Here is an 18274-nt window from a genome sequence, read left to right on the forward strand (position 1 = left end):
TCGTTATCTTCACCATCTAGCTACAAAGGGTCAGAACTCGTCGATGATTCTCATTTGATCTACAATGATAATCCTATTGAATATGTGTATTGGGATGATCCAAACGAACTATGCGACAGACTCAAACTGTTGATTGCTTCCCAAGAAGCAGGAAACACATCCCACAATAACGAAATTGTTGCCATTATCAACGAATTACGTGAAGCAGATATTATATATTAATATTAGGTTAGATTATTGGAACATCATTTCCAATATGAGTGTTGACAAGTTTGGTCGTCATCATTATCGTTCTAATGAACAAGTTGTTAAAAAGCTACGTGATGGTTTAAAGCAATCCATTTTGGATTTACAAAACCAGATGCAGTCATGCAGACATGCAGTCAATAAGGATATTAAACGAGATCCTCCTGTAGCAGGTATACATCTTTCCAACAAGAAATACGTAGATGAACGCATTGTTCACGTCAAAAATTTTGTAAGAAAAGAGTTTAATTTGATACGCAAAGAATATAATGCAAACGATACTCAACTTGAACAAAAAATCTTAAACTCCATCAGCAAGATTGAAAGCAATTTTAATAAAAAAACTAATGAGTTATCTGATGACAATAAAATGGTTGGATTGAAAATATCTGATTTAACAAAACAAGTACATGACTTTAAAAATAATTTAGATATATATAAAAGTGAAATGAAGAAGAACATTACAGATGCTGCCTACCAAAGTGCACAAAATATGCTGAAAACTTTGGAAATAGAAAAAAAGATTAAAACAATGGGTCCTTATTCACATGAAAATCGTCTTAAGGTAATAGAAGAATACATCCAAAATAATAAAATCATATAAAGACTAGGAAACAATGATTTAAAGCGTTAGAAGATAAAAAGGTTTGGAAGAGTAAAGATGTCTGATGTAAAAAAGATGAAAAGTAAAAAACATAATAAATTACGAAGCGAGTTACAGTTAAATATGCAAACAATAAATGCCAATAGAATTCATGATCATGAATGTGTTGCTTGTGTGAGTCCATTTCAAAAGGTAAAAGAAATAATAAATTAGACTTACTCACAATCAATTTAATTTAACTAATCAGACGACCGGTTTCGCTTTCTACAATATTCAAAGCATCTTCAGGTCACGATACAAAGCTAAATAAATGCTGAAAATAATAAACCCATATTAGGGTGTTGTCTAATAAAGATAAAATAAAGATAGATGATATAAATTATATAAATTACAGTAATTATGCCAATATTACATGTCTGTGGTTTTTCAAAATGAATAAGATGTTTAAGCAGACAAGGTAAGACCCACAAATTGGTAAATAGTCTATTAAACTGTAATGAATTAATAAATAAACAAATAAATAAAACATTACTTACATGCCGGTACTCTATTAATTGATGGTTGAAAGAACATGGTTCAAACTATCTTGTATTGTTGATTGGAGAACTCAAGTCAACTATTGTAATTGTTTAACAGTAAACAGGGAAGTTCTTGAGGAGACAGATTTTATCCAATGAAGTAGAGATAGGTGAAATGTAATTGTTTGTTTGATGAAAGTAATGTTCTATACCATTAAGTTCTTTAAAAGTTATTTATATTTATTCTGGAGACAGTGGCGGCTGGTGTGGTAAAATTTTGGGTACGCCAAGCCAGCAAATTACATATAGCTGTGTCTAATCAGTGGCGGCAGTCAGCTTTCATTCGTCGTGGTAGTTAGACGTGCGTAAGAAAGCTTGTTTTTAAAACCGGTGTTTATAAATTAGCTATATAAATAAATATTTCGTGAACTTTAAAAGTAAATTAATTACACCAAATAAAAAAGCGAAATTCGGAAAGAAATTAAAAACTTATGAGTGCAGTTAGCGGAGGCGATGCCTCCGATAACAATGTTTTAGAAACCCAAATGGATACAGAACATGCATCATCTTCAAACGAGGAGCTGTTAGGATTTCAAAATCTGGTTCCGGTTATACAGATAAGTACCACAAAACTTGTTAATAATAAACCCATTATCGATAATGACTTTGCTAATGTACACACTTCAATAACAAATACCATAAACAAAGAAGTAGGAACAAAAAGGGAGGAATTTCTTTACCGACAAAACGACTTGGGACCTCATTACGTGTATTTGGAAAATAATTCACCCGATTTTAAAGGCAGGTTAAACGCTTTAAGGATAGGTGACATTATTATCACAAATTTTAAAGAAATTGATGAAAAAATTGTGAGCATTGACGCAGTAGGGAGAAATAAAATACGTATAAAATTTAAAGATTATAAATCGGCCAACTATATCATATCTAAAAAAAATGAAGCAATATTTACAAAAAATAATTTAGACATATACATTCCTAAGTTTCTTGTAGTTAGACAGGGCGTAATAAGAGATATTTCCACAGAATTTTCAGTAGAGTATGTTAAAGACAGAATCAAAATGTACGATTTACACTGTAAATTTGAAGTCATTCAAGTCAAAAGATTAAATAGGAGGCAAGTAGATGAAAAAGGTACCCAATATATTCCAACAAAAACATGTGTAGTTAGTTTTAGGTCACAGGTACTACCAAAATATGTAACAATCAACAAGGTACTAAAGGAAGTCGAGCCATATAAACAAAAGGTGCTATTATGCTTTAATTGTCTAAGATTTGGACATACAGGGGGACAATGTAAGAGCAGGGCTAGGTGCGAAAAATGTCAGGAATCACACAACTCAAAAGAGTGTAAAACCACCGATATAACTCCAAAATGTTTTAGTTGTTCGGGGAATCATTTTACTACAAATTTGAGCGCGTGTCAGGAATTTCAACGTCAAAAACTTGTAAAAGACGCTATGTCTTCCAGTAATATTAGTTATCAAGACGCCAACAGACAGTTTCCCAGGAACTCCTATGCAAAAGCAACAACCATTAATACGGAACAAACTACAAACATTTCCTGCCTCAAAACTTTCCCTCCATTAAATCCCAATAATCATACACCCACCCAGCTCCCATCAAATTCAATTAACCAAATGTCAACAAATAACATATTTTACAATAATTCAAATAATACAAATTCTAGAACATTTAAAAGACAGAGACCAAATAGTCCAGATCCAACATTAATTTTGCATAATGAAATTATAGCTTCCCCTAGATCTCAATTACCTAAGGGAGGAATATTAGACAGTATTAACTATAAAGGAAACATTAATAATAATTCAGTTGCATCTCCTTCAGACCTGAGCATGATAAATTCAATATTAGAATTAGTTATAGAAATTGTCACAAAAGTTTTAGTAACAAAAAGTATAAATATAAATAAGGAAGAACTCGAAAACTTAGTCAAATTAACTATAAATGGAAACACGTCATCACATTCTCAGACCTCAACCATTCAATAAATATTCTTCAATGGAACTGCCGTTCAGCAGTTTCTAATAAAACTAACCTAGAATATCTACTAGATAGGGGCAACTACTCCGTTGCACTTCTATCGGAAACATGGTTTAAAGCAGGAAAATATTATAATTTTAAAGGCCTCAACAATATTCGCTGTGACCGGGACGACGGGTACGGCGGCTCAGCCATTTTATTAAAATCAGACTTAATATACCAAGAAGTCTCAATTCCAACTACAATAAACTTTGAGCATACTTGTATCTCGGTTAATTTTCCATTTATACATAAAAAAATCTACTTCGTTTCAGTATACTTTAAACCGAGAACTAAAATATCATTACAACAGTGGATCAACTTTTTGGAACAAATTCCAAAACCATTCATAATTGGGGGCGACTTTAACGCACATAGTTTGGCTTGGAATGATGGATATGACGATATCTATGGCAAGACTCTTTTGGAAGCTATCGAACAATGCAACCTAGTAATTTTGAACGACGGATCACCTACATTAGCAAACAATAAGAAGTCAGCTGTAGACTTGACCCTCTGTAAACAGGATCTGACGCACCTAATTACGTGGTCTACTTTAGAAGAACCTTATGGCTCTAACCACTTACCAATACACATACAATTTGGAAGGAATAGCCCGCTTGCGCAAATTAAACAGACAAAACATAACATATGGAGACTCAAGGCTGCTAATTGGGATGTATACACCGCTACACTTGAAGCTACAGAACCAAAATCATCACTATTGGGCATTATCGACAATATTAACAAAGCTGCCAACAAAGCAATTCCCTTACAAAAATCAAACACACAAAATAGAAATCATTGTTCGAAGGACTGGTGGAATGAAACCTGTAACATAGCTGCTAAAGCAAGAAAACAAGCTTACTTAACCTACACACATGCTCCAAATCTTAATAATCTAACAGAATATAAAAGACTTGATGCAGTAGCTAAAAAAACTTTCAAAGAAACTAAGAAAAAAAGCTGGATTAATTATTGCCAAAATCTAAATCAAAATACACCAATTAAAGAAGTGTGGAACAAAGTAAACCGGTATAAAAACCGAAAACAAGTAAATAAACCCCCAATAAACCCCAAAGAAGACTGGATAAATGAATTCCACACAAAAATCTCGCCCCCATGGGTTGAAAACAACATTACTCAACAAATAGCTACCGTAAATAGAAACACTTCTTTTCTACAATCACTATTTCAATTATGGGAACTCGAACAATGCATTAAATCAACAAATAATAAATCTCCCGGGGCGGATAACATTTCATACAATATGTTGCATAAAATGCCCTTAGGCCATAAGAAAGCCCTGTTAGAATTGTTCAATTCGATTTGGATAAAAAAGATTCCTTTTCCACCAATGTGGAAAGAATACATCGTAGTACCTATCAAAAAACCTGGAAAACAGAACGGAAATGCAGATTCATATAGACCCATAGCTTTATCATCGTGTATATTTAAAACCATGGAAAGAATGATAAAGAACAGGCTTGAATATTGGCTAGAAAATGAAAAAATATTACCTGACTCACAATATGCTTTTAGAAAGGGAAGATCTTCCTTAGACGATACTAGTAAATGACATCTATCTAGGATTCACACACAAATACAACACTTTGGCTACATTTTTGGATATCACTTCAGCATATGATAATGTTCAAATAAATATACTAGAAGAGAAACTTATCAATATTGGTCTACCAACCTCCTTTGCCAACTTCATAAAATCAGCTTACTCTAGTCGATCAGTTTCCTTAAAGATAAATAAAGAAGTTTCGGAATCAAGAATATGTAGATCTGGATTACCACAAGGTAGTATCTTGAGCCCAATCCTCTACAGCCTGTACACAATGGACATAGAAAATGTTATATCACGTAAGTCCAAAATTATTCAATACGCCGATGATGTTGTTATTTACACCAGTAACAAATCAGAGGACAAATGTATAGAAAATATCAACACTGAATTTATAGAAATCCAAAAATGCCTAGACAACATGGGACTTTCCATATCCGAGTCCAAAACCAATATATGTATTTTCTCTAGAAATAGAAACAACTATCAAAGACCATTAACAATAGGAAAATATAAACTCCGTATTAGCAACTCTGTAAAATATCTTGGCCTACATCTAGATAGAAAACTATTATGGAAGGACTGTATCCACCAAATCATCAAAAAAACAAGTAATTCTATAAATATTTTAAGAGCGTTTTGTAGGGCAAAGTGGGGAGCAGATCCAAATACGGCTTTACTTTTCTACAAAACAATGGTACGATCAATAATGGATTATGGAAGTCAACTCTATGGAACAGCAGCAGATACACATCTAAATAAAATCGAGATACAACAAAATAAATGCTTAAGAGTTTGCCTGGGATATCTTAAGTCAACACCCATAAATATTATGCAAGCTGAAGCTGTGGAACCTCCTCTTAAACTAAGAAGACAACTATTGAGCAGAAAATTTGTGATAAAAACCATTTCCAAAAAAACTTCTTACCTCAATAGTATACAATCACTAACAGTTCAAGTTTTGACCCATAGATACTGGCACTTCAAGAAAACCCCCCTCATAGTAGAAACTTTCTCAGAAATACTTGACATTACAGATATACTTTATTCCAACCAACTTCCCCCGGTTCTAATTTACTCGCCAGAACAAATTTTTTCACGGGAAATTAGAACCTACTATTTTGAAAGTCAAGAAGTAGCAAGTTTCAATCAAACAAAGTTTAACGAAACAAAAAACAAATACTGGCCAAACTATGATTCTATATTCACTGATGAATCAAAGTCAAAAGAATATACCAGCTGTGCCTTTTACCATGTGGAAGAAAATACTGACAAAAAATTTATTCTACCAAAGGAAGCTTCCATATACACTGCAGAATTAACAGCAATTGTGCAAGCTATGAAATACATACTCGGCTCTAACCACGACAAATTCATAATATGTACGGACAGCAAAAGTGCAGTAGATAAACTTAAAAAAGTAAACATAAATAGATCAGTTAATCATATTGAAGCAAATATCCTGTATTTACATAATGAGATCCACATCAAGAATAAAGTCGTCATATATCTATGGGTAAAGGGACACGCAGGTATAACAGGTAATGAAATAGTAGATACCTTAGCAAAAACAGCCCCAACATCAGGAGAAGAACTAAATCTTAAACTACCCCCGTCCGACCTATTCTTAAACCAAAGAAACAAAATAAATGAGATGTGGCAAAACCTACACAACGCTTCAACAACCGGAACAAACTTTTGTAAACACCAGCAAAGAATTCCCAGAAAACCATGGTTTCACAAAATACCAAACAGAAACTTTGTCGCCACAATAAATCGAGTACGTGCTAATCATGCACTAACACCTTATTATAAGCACAAAATGAAAATTACAGACGATCCACTGTGTAGTTGTGGTAAAATGGGTACATTAGTACATGTTTTACTTGAATGTCCAATAAATAATGTAAACATTAATAAACTATATAAAAACTTAATTCACTACAAGATAAACCTTCCAATAGACCTAAATTGTATTATTTTTTCAGGAAATAATGATATCCTTTATGTACTTCATCAACACATCATAAACTGTAAACTAAAACTGTAAAATTACTAACCAATTTTGTATGCAATTCTGCGAAAGAAACTAAACGTAAAGCACACAAAGAGGGCTGAAACCTCCGAGGGGATGAACCGGGTTGACGCCCTAGCGCGAAAAAAAAAAAAAAAAATAATATATATATATATATATATATATATATATATATATATATATATATATATACATATATATATATATATATATATATATATATATATATATATATATATATATATATATATATATATATATAAACACCTTACACATTTTATATATTACTAACAAAACAAATGAATACATCATGCTCAGGTCTGATGAAACATTTTACACAAATTAATGATTCAATCTAACATAGTCTGGCTAATTGGTTCTCACCAAAGCCATAAATTCCACGAAAAAAAAAAAAAAAAAAAAAATCAGTGGCGGATCCAGAGGAAGGGTCACGGGGTCGTGACCCCCCCCCCCCTTAAAAATATTTGAAAACCTACTTATCCTATTGGTGGTAAGACTAAAAGTGCATCAGAGAAAAGTAATCAACCTCAAGCTCCATGATCTCCCCAAAAAAATTTCTGTAGCCGCCAGTGTGTGTAATACATTTTTTTTTGTCTGAGAGTGGGAATCTTCTAAAGACCGTATCAGATGAATCGTACCTGGCGTGTGTTGGATTCAGAGTAAACGGAGTACATCTGAACGCAGTTACCCCTGGGGGCCTTGCCTCCGGATGAATCCGTGTTACAATGCCTACCAACTAAACCCACTCTCGGTTTTTCTAGACCGTTATCTCGCGCGCGCAGCCTTTCTTTTTCTGTTCGTTTCTTTTTCTTTCTGTTGCTTATATTGCTCTTGTTTACCCCTGTTGTCTCTCTCTTTCTATAATCTCTTTTATTTTACATAATATGCAAATATAAATTTATTTTTATTTATAAAAATACTTAAAATTATAAGGTAACTGTAACAGACTTACATTTAATTATGTTATTTGTAAACTAAATAAAATTATGAACTAAAATATACACATAGATTACAAACATATTTTATTATTTATAGAGCAGGTTTATTCTTCTCTCTTTGCTTTGTGCAAATTTGTTAATTACTCGTTCATAAAATGTGTCGCCCGTTTCCATTAACTGAGCAAGAATGTCTTTCTGGATTGATACAGTAGACAGTGATGAAAGCCGATTTTGCGTCATTGTATTTCGAAGAGATGACTTTATTCGCTTTAAAGTGGAGAAAGTTCTTTCAACCGAAGCGCTTGTTGCAGGTATTGTAGCAAGTAAACAAAATAACTTATAGCTTTCAGGAAGAATTTCATTGGTTTCGTTATCAAACATACTTTTAATTAGTTCTAACAAACTCTTATCGTGAAAATTTTCACGATGAATAGCAGAAAAAATCATTTCCAGTTCTGTTTTTAATAAAGATTTATTAAAAAGTGGTTCATATGTATCCATCAATGAGTCCAAAGCTTTTTGTGGAAATTTAGCGCCATATTCTGTGAATCTTTTATTATCGCCCAATTCCAGAAATTGAAACTTTTTGTAATCAGAGAAACGTTGCTCTAATTGAGTGATAATATTGTCCAAAATCTCAAAAAAGATCCTTCTAAATTTAGTTTTAGCTTTCTCCAAAAAACTTTGATCTCCGTTATTAGATAAACTACCAGGTAAAATATCAAGTTCACTACGACTTAAGCTGGGTTTAGAATTGGTTTCGCTAACAGCAATGTTGAAATGGTTAGAAAATGTAAGGTCATTTCTCCAGCTCTTTAACATTGCAACACATCTGGACACTGAATTGGCACACAATTGAACATCATTATTTTTCTTCTGCAAGATGTTGTATAAGAGCTCAATTTGTTGAAATATATCACTAAAAGCATTTAATAAAAATACAAATTCCAAGTCCTCCAACTTACGTTTAAAACCACCTGCCTGCCTAATTGATTTTGCATTTGATTCTGGGCAATTCATTATGTCCTGAAAGACTTGTAACAATTTTTTTCTTTCTTGTGACACAGCATATACTACTTTTGCATTTGAATTCCATCTTACTTCACTATTTGTGGGAATTCGTTTTCCAAGTATTTTATTTAAAAAATAGGACCGTTTGGACGATTGGTGAAAATAAGCTGGAATACCTTGAAGCGTTGAGAAAAATATTTTGACTGTTGTAATGTTGGAGCAACTTTGCTGTAAAACTAAGTTGAGGCGGTGAGCAAAACAATGGGTAAATATTGCTAATGGTGCAGAATCTCTCACTAAGTCCATTAAGTTGTCCCGACATAACACTAGCTCCATCGTAGGTTTGAGCAATTAATTTAGCTTTACAGTCAAATTTACCGCTTACACTAAACAGTAAGTCACGTAACGCTGGAGCACTTCGGTCTTCCCCTAGATCAAAAAAACCTAAGAAATATTCTTGAACAACGCCTTTTGTGTCCACTAATCTGCATAAAATTGAACATTGTGCCCTTTCAGTAATATCGGTTGTTTCATCAAGAATGCATGCAAAAAATGTGGAGTTATTTATGGCGTTCTCGCTAAAAATATGAATTTCGTCTTTCACTAGATCGATTAGTTCGTTTTGTATCGTTTTTGAGATACCTCTGAAATATATTTTTTTCTGCCAGTGATCATTTAGTTCTGGAGTTGATTTTAATATTAATTCCCAAATCGCTTTAAAATTTCCAGGATTTAGAGAATCATCGGATTCGTCGTGGCCACGGAAAGCCAGTTCCTGTTTCGCTAAAGTACAAGTTAAAGAAACTAATTTTTTAATGATTTCTCTGTTCATTTTAACTTCTGCATTGTATCTAATTTTTGCGATTTTTGATTTTTCATCTAGCAGATCGCGAACAGAAAACGCCCTCTTCTGTAAATCCTTGAAGGACAGGAAATTACTTAAATGTTCCTTGCAACTGGAATGTTTTTTTAAGGAGGCAGACATATTTTTTAAATCAAAGTATCCTTCACAATTCCATACACATTTCTTATTAGAAAATAACAAACACGGCCAACAATATAGTCTGTTTTTCGTAATACTTCCAGATAACCATTTATAGACATCATACCAAGAACAATTAAAAGTACGCACCTTTTTTCCATCTTTTTGGTCAATACGCAATGTTGGAGTAGGCCTTTCATTCATAATAATTTTTTTTCTATCAACTTCAGTTCTTCTAGATAATGGCGATTCCAATAGTGAAACAACAATGTCCAAACACTCACTATCAACATTACTATTACTGCAACCTGGTAAAGCGTCAGAAGAACTCATTTTTATGTATCAGTTATAAAACGATCTCACTATTCCAAGAACAATTTTAAAAAATCAACCTCGATCGGCCAAACAACTAGTGCAACTAGTAATAACAGATAACAGTGAAAATTGAACGAATGCTCGGCGACAGTATTGCCATATATAATTTGCATACAATCAGGAGATATAGAAATCATGCAAATGTGATTTTTTTTTTGGAATCTTACGAATTTTTTAAAATTTATTTGGGCAACCGTGCACTTGTTTGCAATTGTGTTGTTTGTTTAAAAATATGTTACAATTATAGATTATTTTACATATTTTTTTACCATAATTTAAAAAAAAAATTTATATTACAATTCGATAATTACGTTACAAGTGACAACGGTGCTCGACGTAGGCCCGATCGTCTGGTGCCTAAACAGCAAGCATAACACGACGATATAAATCGTTGTCCGGCAAATTGCTTAACTTCAAACGCTTTTTGTACGGGTATCTTATGTGAGCTGGGTCGGCCAGTTACGCTCGGGCCTATTAATGATATTTAAAATGCCTGAATACGATTCGATGCTTTCTGTGGTAATATAATAACATAGTTGTTTTAACGGACACTAATGTATTGAGTGATTTAGTACATTTAAAAGTTATTTATATGCATTAACATAATTTTTGAAAATATGTTTTTCCATTTTAAAGCTCTTAAAATTATTGGGTAGGCCCGGCCTATCCTGCCTACTCCCAAAAGCCGCCACTGTCTGGAGATATATTTATGAAATGTGTGTTATTTATCGAGATTTTTATTTTTTTTTTTATTTTTGTTTTTGTTTTTGTTTTGTTTTTGGAAGGTGACAGTTGTAAGACAACAAGTTCAACAACAAAAACAAAAATAAAAATCTCAATAAATAACACACATTTCATAAATATATCTCCAGAATAAATATAAATAACTTTTAAAGAACTTAATGGTATAGAACATTACTTTCATCAAATAAACAATTACATTTCACCTATCTCTACTTCATTGGATAAAATCTGTCTCCTCAAGAACTTCCCTGTTTACTGTTAAACAATTACAATAGTTGACTTGAGTTCTCCAATCAACAATACAAGATAGTTTGAACCATGTTCTTTCAACCATCAATTAATAGAGTACCGGCATGTAAGTAATGTTTTATTTATTTGTTTATTTATTAATTCATTACAGTTTAATAGACTATTTACCAATTTGTGGGTCTTACCTTGTCTGCTTAAACATCTTATTCATTTTGAAAAACCACAGACATGTAATATTGGCATAATTACTGTAATTTATATAATTTATATCATCTATCTTTATTTTATCTTTATTATATTATAATATGGGTTTATTATTTTCAGCATTTATTTAGCTTTGTATCGTGACCTGAAGATGCTTTGCATATTGTAGAAAGCGAAACCGGTCGTCTGATTAGGTAAATTAAATTGATTGTGAGTAAGTCTAATTTATTATTTCTTTTACCTTTTAGAATTCATGATATTGAGCAATGGCAAAAAAGTATTCGAGACGAATCAGATATGAGATCTTTATTAGATGGTAGAGTATCAGATCTGTCAAAGACTTTGTTCGAGCTGGATGAACGTTTATCTGCAGCAGTAAAAGAAATACAAGACTCACTTGCTATATTTAACACATATTTACTCCCTTTAGTCCAAAGAGTTAAAGCGTTAGAAGGTAGACATGGCGTATTCCAAAGAGAAGATACAACTAGTTAACGAGCTTCATAAGCAAGCACGAAAAAATTATCCGAGACGACGTACAATCATTAAAGGCTTAGACGATTTATGGCAGATGGACTTGGCTGAAATGCGATCTCATTCTCGTAACAATAGAAATTTTAAATTAATTTTAGTTGTTATTGATTGTTTCTCGAAATACCTTTGGACTCGTCCATTAAAGATAAAAACGGGTGAGGAGCTAACTCAAGCATTTTCAGATATACTTAAACACAGTAAACGAATACCGAAAAATCTGCAGTCGGATCATGGAACTGAATTTTACAACAACAAGTTTCAAAATTTAATGAAAAAACATAAAATAAACCACTACTCTAAACTATACAAGTATTTCAGCTTACACGGTACATACAAGTGGATTGACATATTACCCAAAGTTACGTCTGAATACAATAATACAAAGCATTCAAAAACAGGGTACAAACCATCACAAGTGAACAAAACCAATGAAAAGGAGATTTTAAAAAACAAGTTTACGTATTTAAAAGTCGCAGGTCCACGAAAATTTAAAGTAGGCGACATTGTACGCATCAGCAAAACCAAAATGTTATTCGACAAGGGTTACGTTCCAAGTTGGACAACAGAATTATTCAAAGTTACTAAAATCAATATTAACAACCCTGCAACGTATATGCTTGAAGACATGCAAGGTGCACCGATCAAAGAGGCCTTTTATGATGAAGAATTGCAGAAAACAGCCAATCCCGATATTTACTTAGTCGAAAAAGTTTTACGTCGTAAAAATAACAAAATGTACGTCAAATGGCTTGGCCTTGATGCAAAATATAATAGTTGGATTAATAATGACGCCGTTATCTAAAAAGGTGGGGGGAACAGAAGTATGAAAAATTGAGGAGAAACACGTAGAAACACGTTTTTCTTTCTCAGTTTGTTACAGTCAGTTAGCTAGTAAAAATGTATTCCCAAGATACTGGATACTCAAGCGGCAACGAGTATGATGTCACTCTTTCACCATCATCCGAAACATCAATCGTATGTGAAGACTATGATCATGAGTTGGATGCTCTTCTAGAAAAGTACGAAGAAGCAGCCAAGAATGAGACCCATTATCTGCTGTACACACATTTGTTAAATGGATCATACCAACTTGGATGCGGTCTAAGTCCAGCCAGAACATATACTCCTGCTGTAATTATGTGGAAGTCACCATGGCAGAAAATATCTTTCAGTACATATGAATGGGAACAATTAATTACCCAACTCAATAAGAATAGTTTTTTCTATGAGAACGTGACCGTTCCTGATAATCCTGTTGAAATTCAGTGTGGTGACTATTGTAGAATTCGACAAATAATCCACGACAACATGATATTCCTCGAAATAACCAAGCACGACATTAACGTTTGTCTCTCAGAAATGCAAGTGAACACCCTTTTAGAAGCAAATAACGAACTTTTAACACCGTATATATCCATGCTAGAGACTATTGAATTTTCAAATTATTATTATAACACGCTTAATATTGTTCGAAATAGTTTTAGTAATCAAAATTATACGTTTGTGGACGCCATTCAAAAATTGTATACATTTACACGGGAAGGATATACTTTACAACATATAGCTTTAGGGCAACTTATATTTTTCTGTAAACATAGGATCGCTAATGATCTTGAAAGAATTTAATAAAGCTTGTAAAAATATGTATTTGTTGTTTTATTTATTTAAAATTAAAAATAAGATCAGTCGGGCTGGCGGGGTCAAAAAGTGTCAACTTTTACTTATATCAAACTAATACTTTCTTATTTGAACCAGTATCATTCGAGACGCATATCAATAAAGTTGTTCTGCTCATAGCAACTAGCATCGTAAGTTTTTGCTTAGGTGAAAATTTTAACGAGACAAATGCGGTGTCATGGTTAGAACAATATGGTTATATCACCACAAGTGAAACTGCACACACTGATATTACTGAAATACTAGAACAGTTTCAAGAAAGATATAATTTACCTGTGGATGGAAAATTAAATAGGGAAACGATGGCGTTAATGCAGAAACCAAGATGTACACAAGGAGACAATGCTTACGCTGTAAAATCAGCATGGAAAAAATTTGATTTAAAATGGTATTTTCCGCAATTTACCCCTGAAGCTTTGGCAGTCTCTAAAAGAGTATTTGAAATATGGGAAAAAGCATCAAAATTTAAGTTTACTTATCTGAAAGTTCCAAATCCAGATATAACAATAACAGTCGTTCCAAAGCAGCACTCTTTTCGATATAATTGCCAGGGTAACAGCGACTGTTCTTTTAAATTTACAAGTGGTGTATTAGCACATTCTTATTTTCCACCAGCATCTGGATGCATAGAAATTCATATGAATAGCAACCTAACATGGGATTTCAGTTTGAATTCTACAGCAGAAGGTCGAACAAATTTCTTTGCTGTCCTTCTTCATGAAGTTGGTCACGCTTTAGGTTTATCCCATAGTAGCGATAAGAAAGCTGTAATGTATCCGTTTTATCAAACCCTACCTACTAACATATCTGAAGATGATAAAAGGGGCTTAGAAGAGTTATATGGACCTAAAAGTAAATCCACATCGATTCCAACTCAAGCTGGTGTTACAAGGAGCAGTTCTCCAACTTTAAAGACAACCACAACAGAAAGATCTAGGAGTAAGGCAACCACAATAGCCAGGAGTAATAAATCGATGCAAAATGTCATAACGAATGTATGTGAATTGGAATACCCAGATTTAATATTTTTAGCATACGCTCCATCATTTCCAACATACCGAATGTACATAGTAAGTAAGGATCTGATATGGAAATATGACTTAAATAATGAAAAGATACCCACCGATGCTGAACAATTTATAAGATATTTGCCAAGGGGAATTACGAACGTAACACATGTTTTTCAAAGTACCAATGGAGATTTAATTGGTGTAAGTAGGAATCGTATATACGCAGCAGCATTTTCTATCTTAAGAATTCATACAGATAACATGGTACCTGAAGTTAATAACGCACGAAGTATTGCTGGTTTATTTCAAACAAATTCAGGAAAAAAAATTGTTTGTTTTGATGGTTCATTTATTGAATTTAATGATAAAGGCATTATCTCAAGAGGACGCATAAGTGACGTTTTTCCAGGAATACCAAATGATATTACATCAGCATTTAATTACATTGATGGGCATATATATATTTCTTAAAGCAAAACATTTATTACAAGTTTAATGAATTTACAAGAAGTGTCGTTGAAAAAGGTAGTTTTAACTGGAATTTGTTAGGGTTCCCTTGTCCTGATAATGGATTAATAAAACAACTGAAATCCTTATTATCATAAAATTTATTTTATGAATGATTAATGTCTAAATGGTAATTTGTATTGGGAAAATGTAAATTAAAATAAAGAATATTTTATTATAAAGTTTTTTTTTATTTTTACATTTTTTTATTTACAGAAATATATGTACAAAATATAATATAAACATTAACTTAGATAGGAATGAACAATTTTTAATTTTTTTAAAATTTGTTTGTCGAAAAAGTTAATAATTGTTTTCAAAAGAGTCAATATCACAATCTACATCTGAATCATCAAATCTGGTTTTTCTAGGCATTTCATGTAAGTCATCTATACAAGAATCGGTATCTTTTATTTTAAATAATACACGTTCAAAACAGTTATGACACCAATAATATTTTTGTTGGTATACATCCTTAATAATATCATGGATATCGTAAACCTCGTGAGAATGGTCATAGCAAACAAATATATATTTATTTAAATATTCATGTACTTTTTTAAATTGATAAAAACACCTTTTGCATACTTTAAGACGATATTGTTGAAGGAAATATCCACTTGACCATACGTAATAACTAGAATAATCTTCAAAAACATACTCCCAATCGGATTTTCCTAATATAGTATTAATTAAATCTGGATCTATTTCTTTGGAACATGTAATATAGTTAAGTCTTTCATATGAATGATCAGAATCATTTTTAGCTTTCTTTATCATAAAACGCCATTTAAATTTAGGATAATATACCACTATTGTCTTGGTTAATTTCCATGGTAGCGAAGATTGTAGCATAAAATCTGCTGCTGATGTTATTGATTCACAAATTTTTTTAACAGATAATGTTAATAATGTTGGAACGTTCATCTATAACAAAAAAAAGGCTTATTCTAAAATACTGTAATGACCCCACGGAAGCGTGTCAAAACTGTTCGGAATTAAATAGCGTTTATCATACTACGGACTTAAACCAATTTTTGTTTGTTCGATAGAATAGACGTTATGTGCATATGACCTAATACAGCGTTGTGTAGCTGTTTTTTCTTTAAAATTTTTTAAACATTCAACATAATCCTCAAATTTAATTTAATTTTTAACAATATTATATTTAACTCCTTTAGATTTTTTAACGATCTTCCCACCCTGCACCTTGTAACTATACATTTTACTTCGAAGCCCAACAAAATGTGTCATAATTTTACCGTTGTTTTCATCTTTCATTAGACCTGGCACCTTTTTGTTTTTTCTTGGTATTTTATATATGTTATTTTCCGAATAATCTGAAGTATCGAATTTACTAGAGTCAGCTTTAATTACCTCCTCATATACATCCTTACACTGTAACTCGTAGACAAAACTATCGGTGTCCATGTACATAAGCTTACACCTATCTGCTCCCATTTTTGGTAACATATAGTTGTAATGAAAATCATACATGACTGTCTTCGAGAGGTCTAGAATTGCCTGCCCTACATACAGAGGTTTATTAAACGTTACTTCAAGCTTTTTTAATTCAATAACCACCAGATTTTCCTCTAAAATTGTGCAACTATGGAATCGAAAATTTGAAATTAAGTTTGCGGCGCCATAGCGACCACCCCAAGATTTGGCAATTTTGCAAATACGGTGTTTTTTTTTTATATTTTCCATGGTTTTGTCGAACACAGCGTTGATCATTAATTTATATAGATTTTTTTCGAAATCTGTTCGAGCTATAGCCCTATTTCGAGTATTTAGCTTGATGTAGGGCTTCAACCAGGCTCCCTGTTTAAATTGTAAAATTTTATGAATTTTCGTTAACTTTAATCCATTAGCTAGCATTTGTTTTAAATTTTTATAGTGAACAGTATATTCTTTTTTATCGTTAAGTGTTGTCATTACTTTCGACAATTTTACCCCGCCGCTGGGCGGTACGCTGCGTTCGGCTGCAAACGGAAAATCTTTATGTTTATCATGCAATTCTTGTGGGTATGATAGATCAACTTGTAGCACATATCCTATATCAGAGTTGTCGGGTATTGATGTCACATCAAACGATGTTACATCATCCACCCATTTGAATCCTCCGTAGGGTAAGAGCTGCTCCATTGCAAAACCATACAAATTGTTTACATCCAGGTACATAAGGTACTTGGAAGGCTTTTTAGGATCGTATTCAGACATATACTTATTGTTGGCCTCCGAAAATCGGTTACTACACATGGATATTCCACCTCTTATGGCATTTTCGTAAAACAACACCATGTCTGGATCCTTTAGTAGTTCTAGCCTACACCCAGTATACTTGAGCATACAGTCCCATGTATATCCGGGCATTGTATAGTACCACGCAGGATCCAAACCATAGGTAGAGAAACATTTTTTACGTAATTGTTCGAAAACGTCAGCAAGAAGCAGAATATCTGTTTTTAAATAAATATCGGAATATTCCCCTATAGTTTGAATATTAAAATGCTGCCAAACAGATTGTGCATGAGCATACTTCTCATCACTTATAGTTTTATCGTTTAATTTATTGTAAAATTTTTCAATTGAAGGCAAATCTTTTTCATTTAATTTTTCCAAAGAATCAATGTAATCGTAACAGAAAACTCCTTTACGCGTTAGTAGTTTAAATTTATTTTCATCTAAATTTTGAAATTCCCTCTGTAAAATTTTCTTTTCTGAATCAGATAAAATTGAAACTAATTCATCAAGAGAAGCCCCCATAAATCAAAAAGAGTCTATAAATCGTAATTTAATGTTATTTTCATCTGAGTGCAGCGTAAAGGAGATATATTTATCTTTGTTGATGGGAAGTACACTCAAGTGACCTTTTTTACATAAATTTGAAATCATAAAGTGTGAGTCAGAGAGGTTATGAAATATAATAGGCACTACAAACAATTTTCGAAAGTTCAGATTACATGCTTGGTGTGCGAAACC

General features: G+C 32.5%; 1 protein-coding gene across 1 annotated transcript; it reads right to left on the reverse strand.

Moving 5' to 3' along the window:
* Positions 1 to 8083: 8083 nt before the first annotated feature.
* On the reverse strand, positions 8084 to 9343 carry LOC140442243 (zinc finger MYM-type protein 1-like). The gene has a single exon (XM_072533319.1). It carries the CDS (start codon positions 9341 to 9343, stop codon positions 8084 to 8086), a length of 1260 nt encoding a protein of 419 aa, XP_072389420.1.
* Positions 9344 to 18274: the final 8931 nt, after the last annotated feature.

The sequence above is a fragment of the Diabrotica undecimpunctata genome, chromosome 5, assembly GCF_040954645.1.
Source record: "Diabrotica undecimpunctata isolate CICGRU chromosome 5, icDiaUnde3, whole genome shotgun sequence".
Classification (NCBI taxonomy): domain Eukaryota; kingdom Metazoa; phylum Arthropoda; class Insecta; order Coleoptera; family Chrysomelidae; genus Diabrotica; species Diabrotica undecimpunctata.

What these genes read in the sequence shown, in the direction of transcription:
- LOC140442243 (XM_072533319.1), bottom strand. Translation starts at nt 9,343, where the DNA reads ATGGAGCTAGTGTTATGTCGGGACAACTTAATGGACTTAGTGAGAGAT.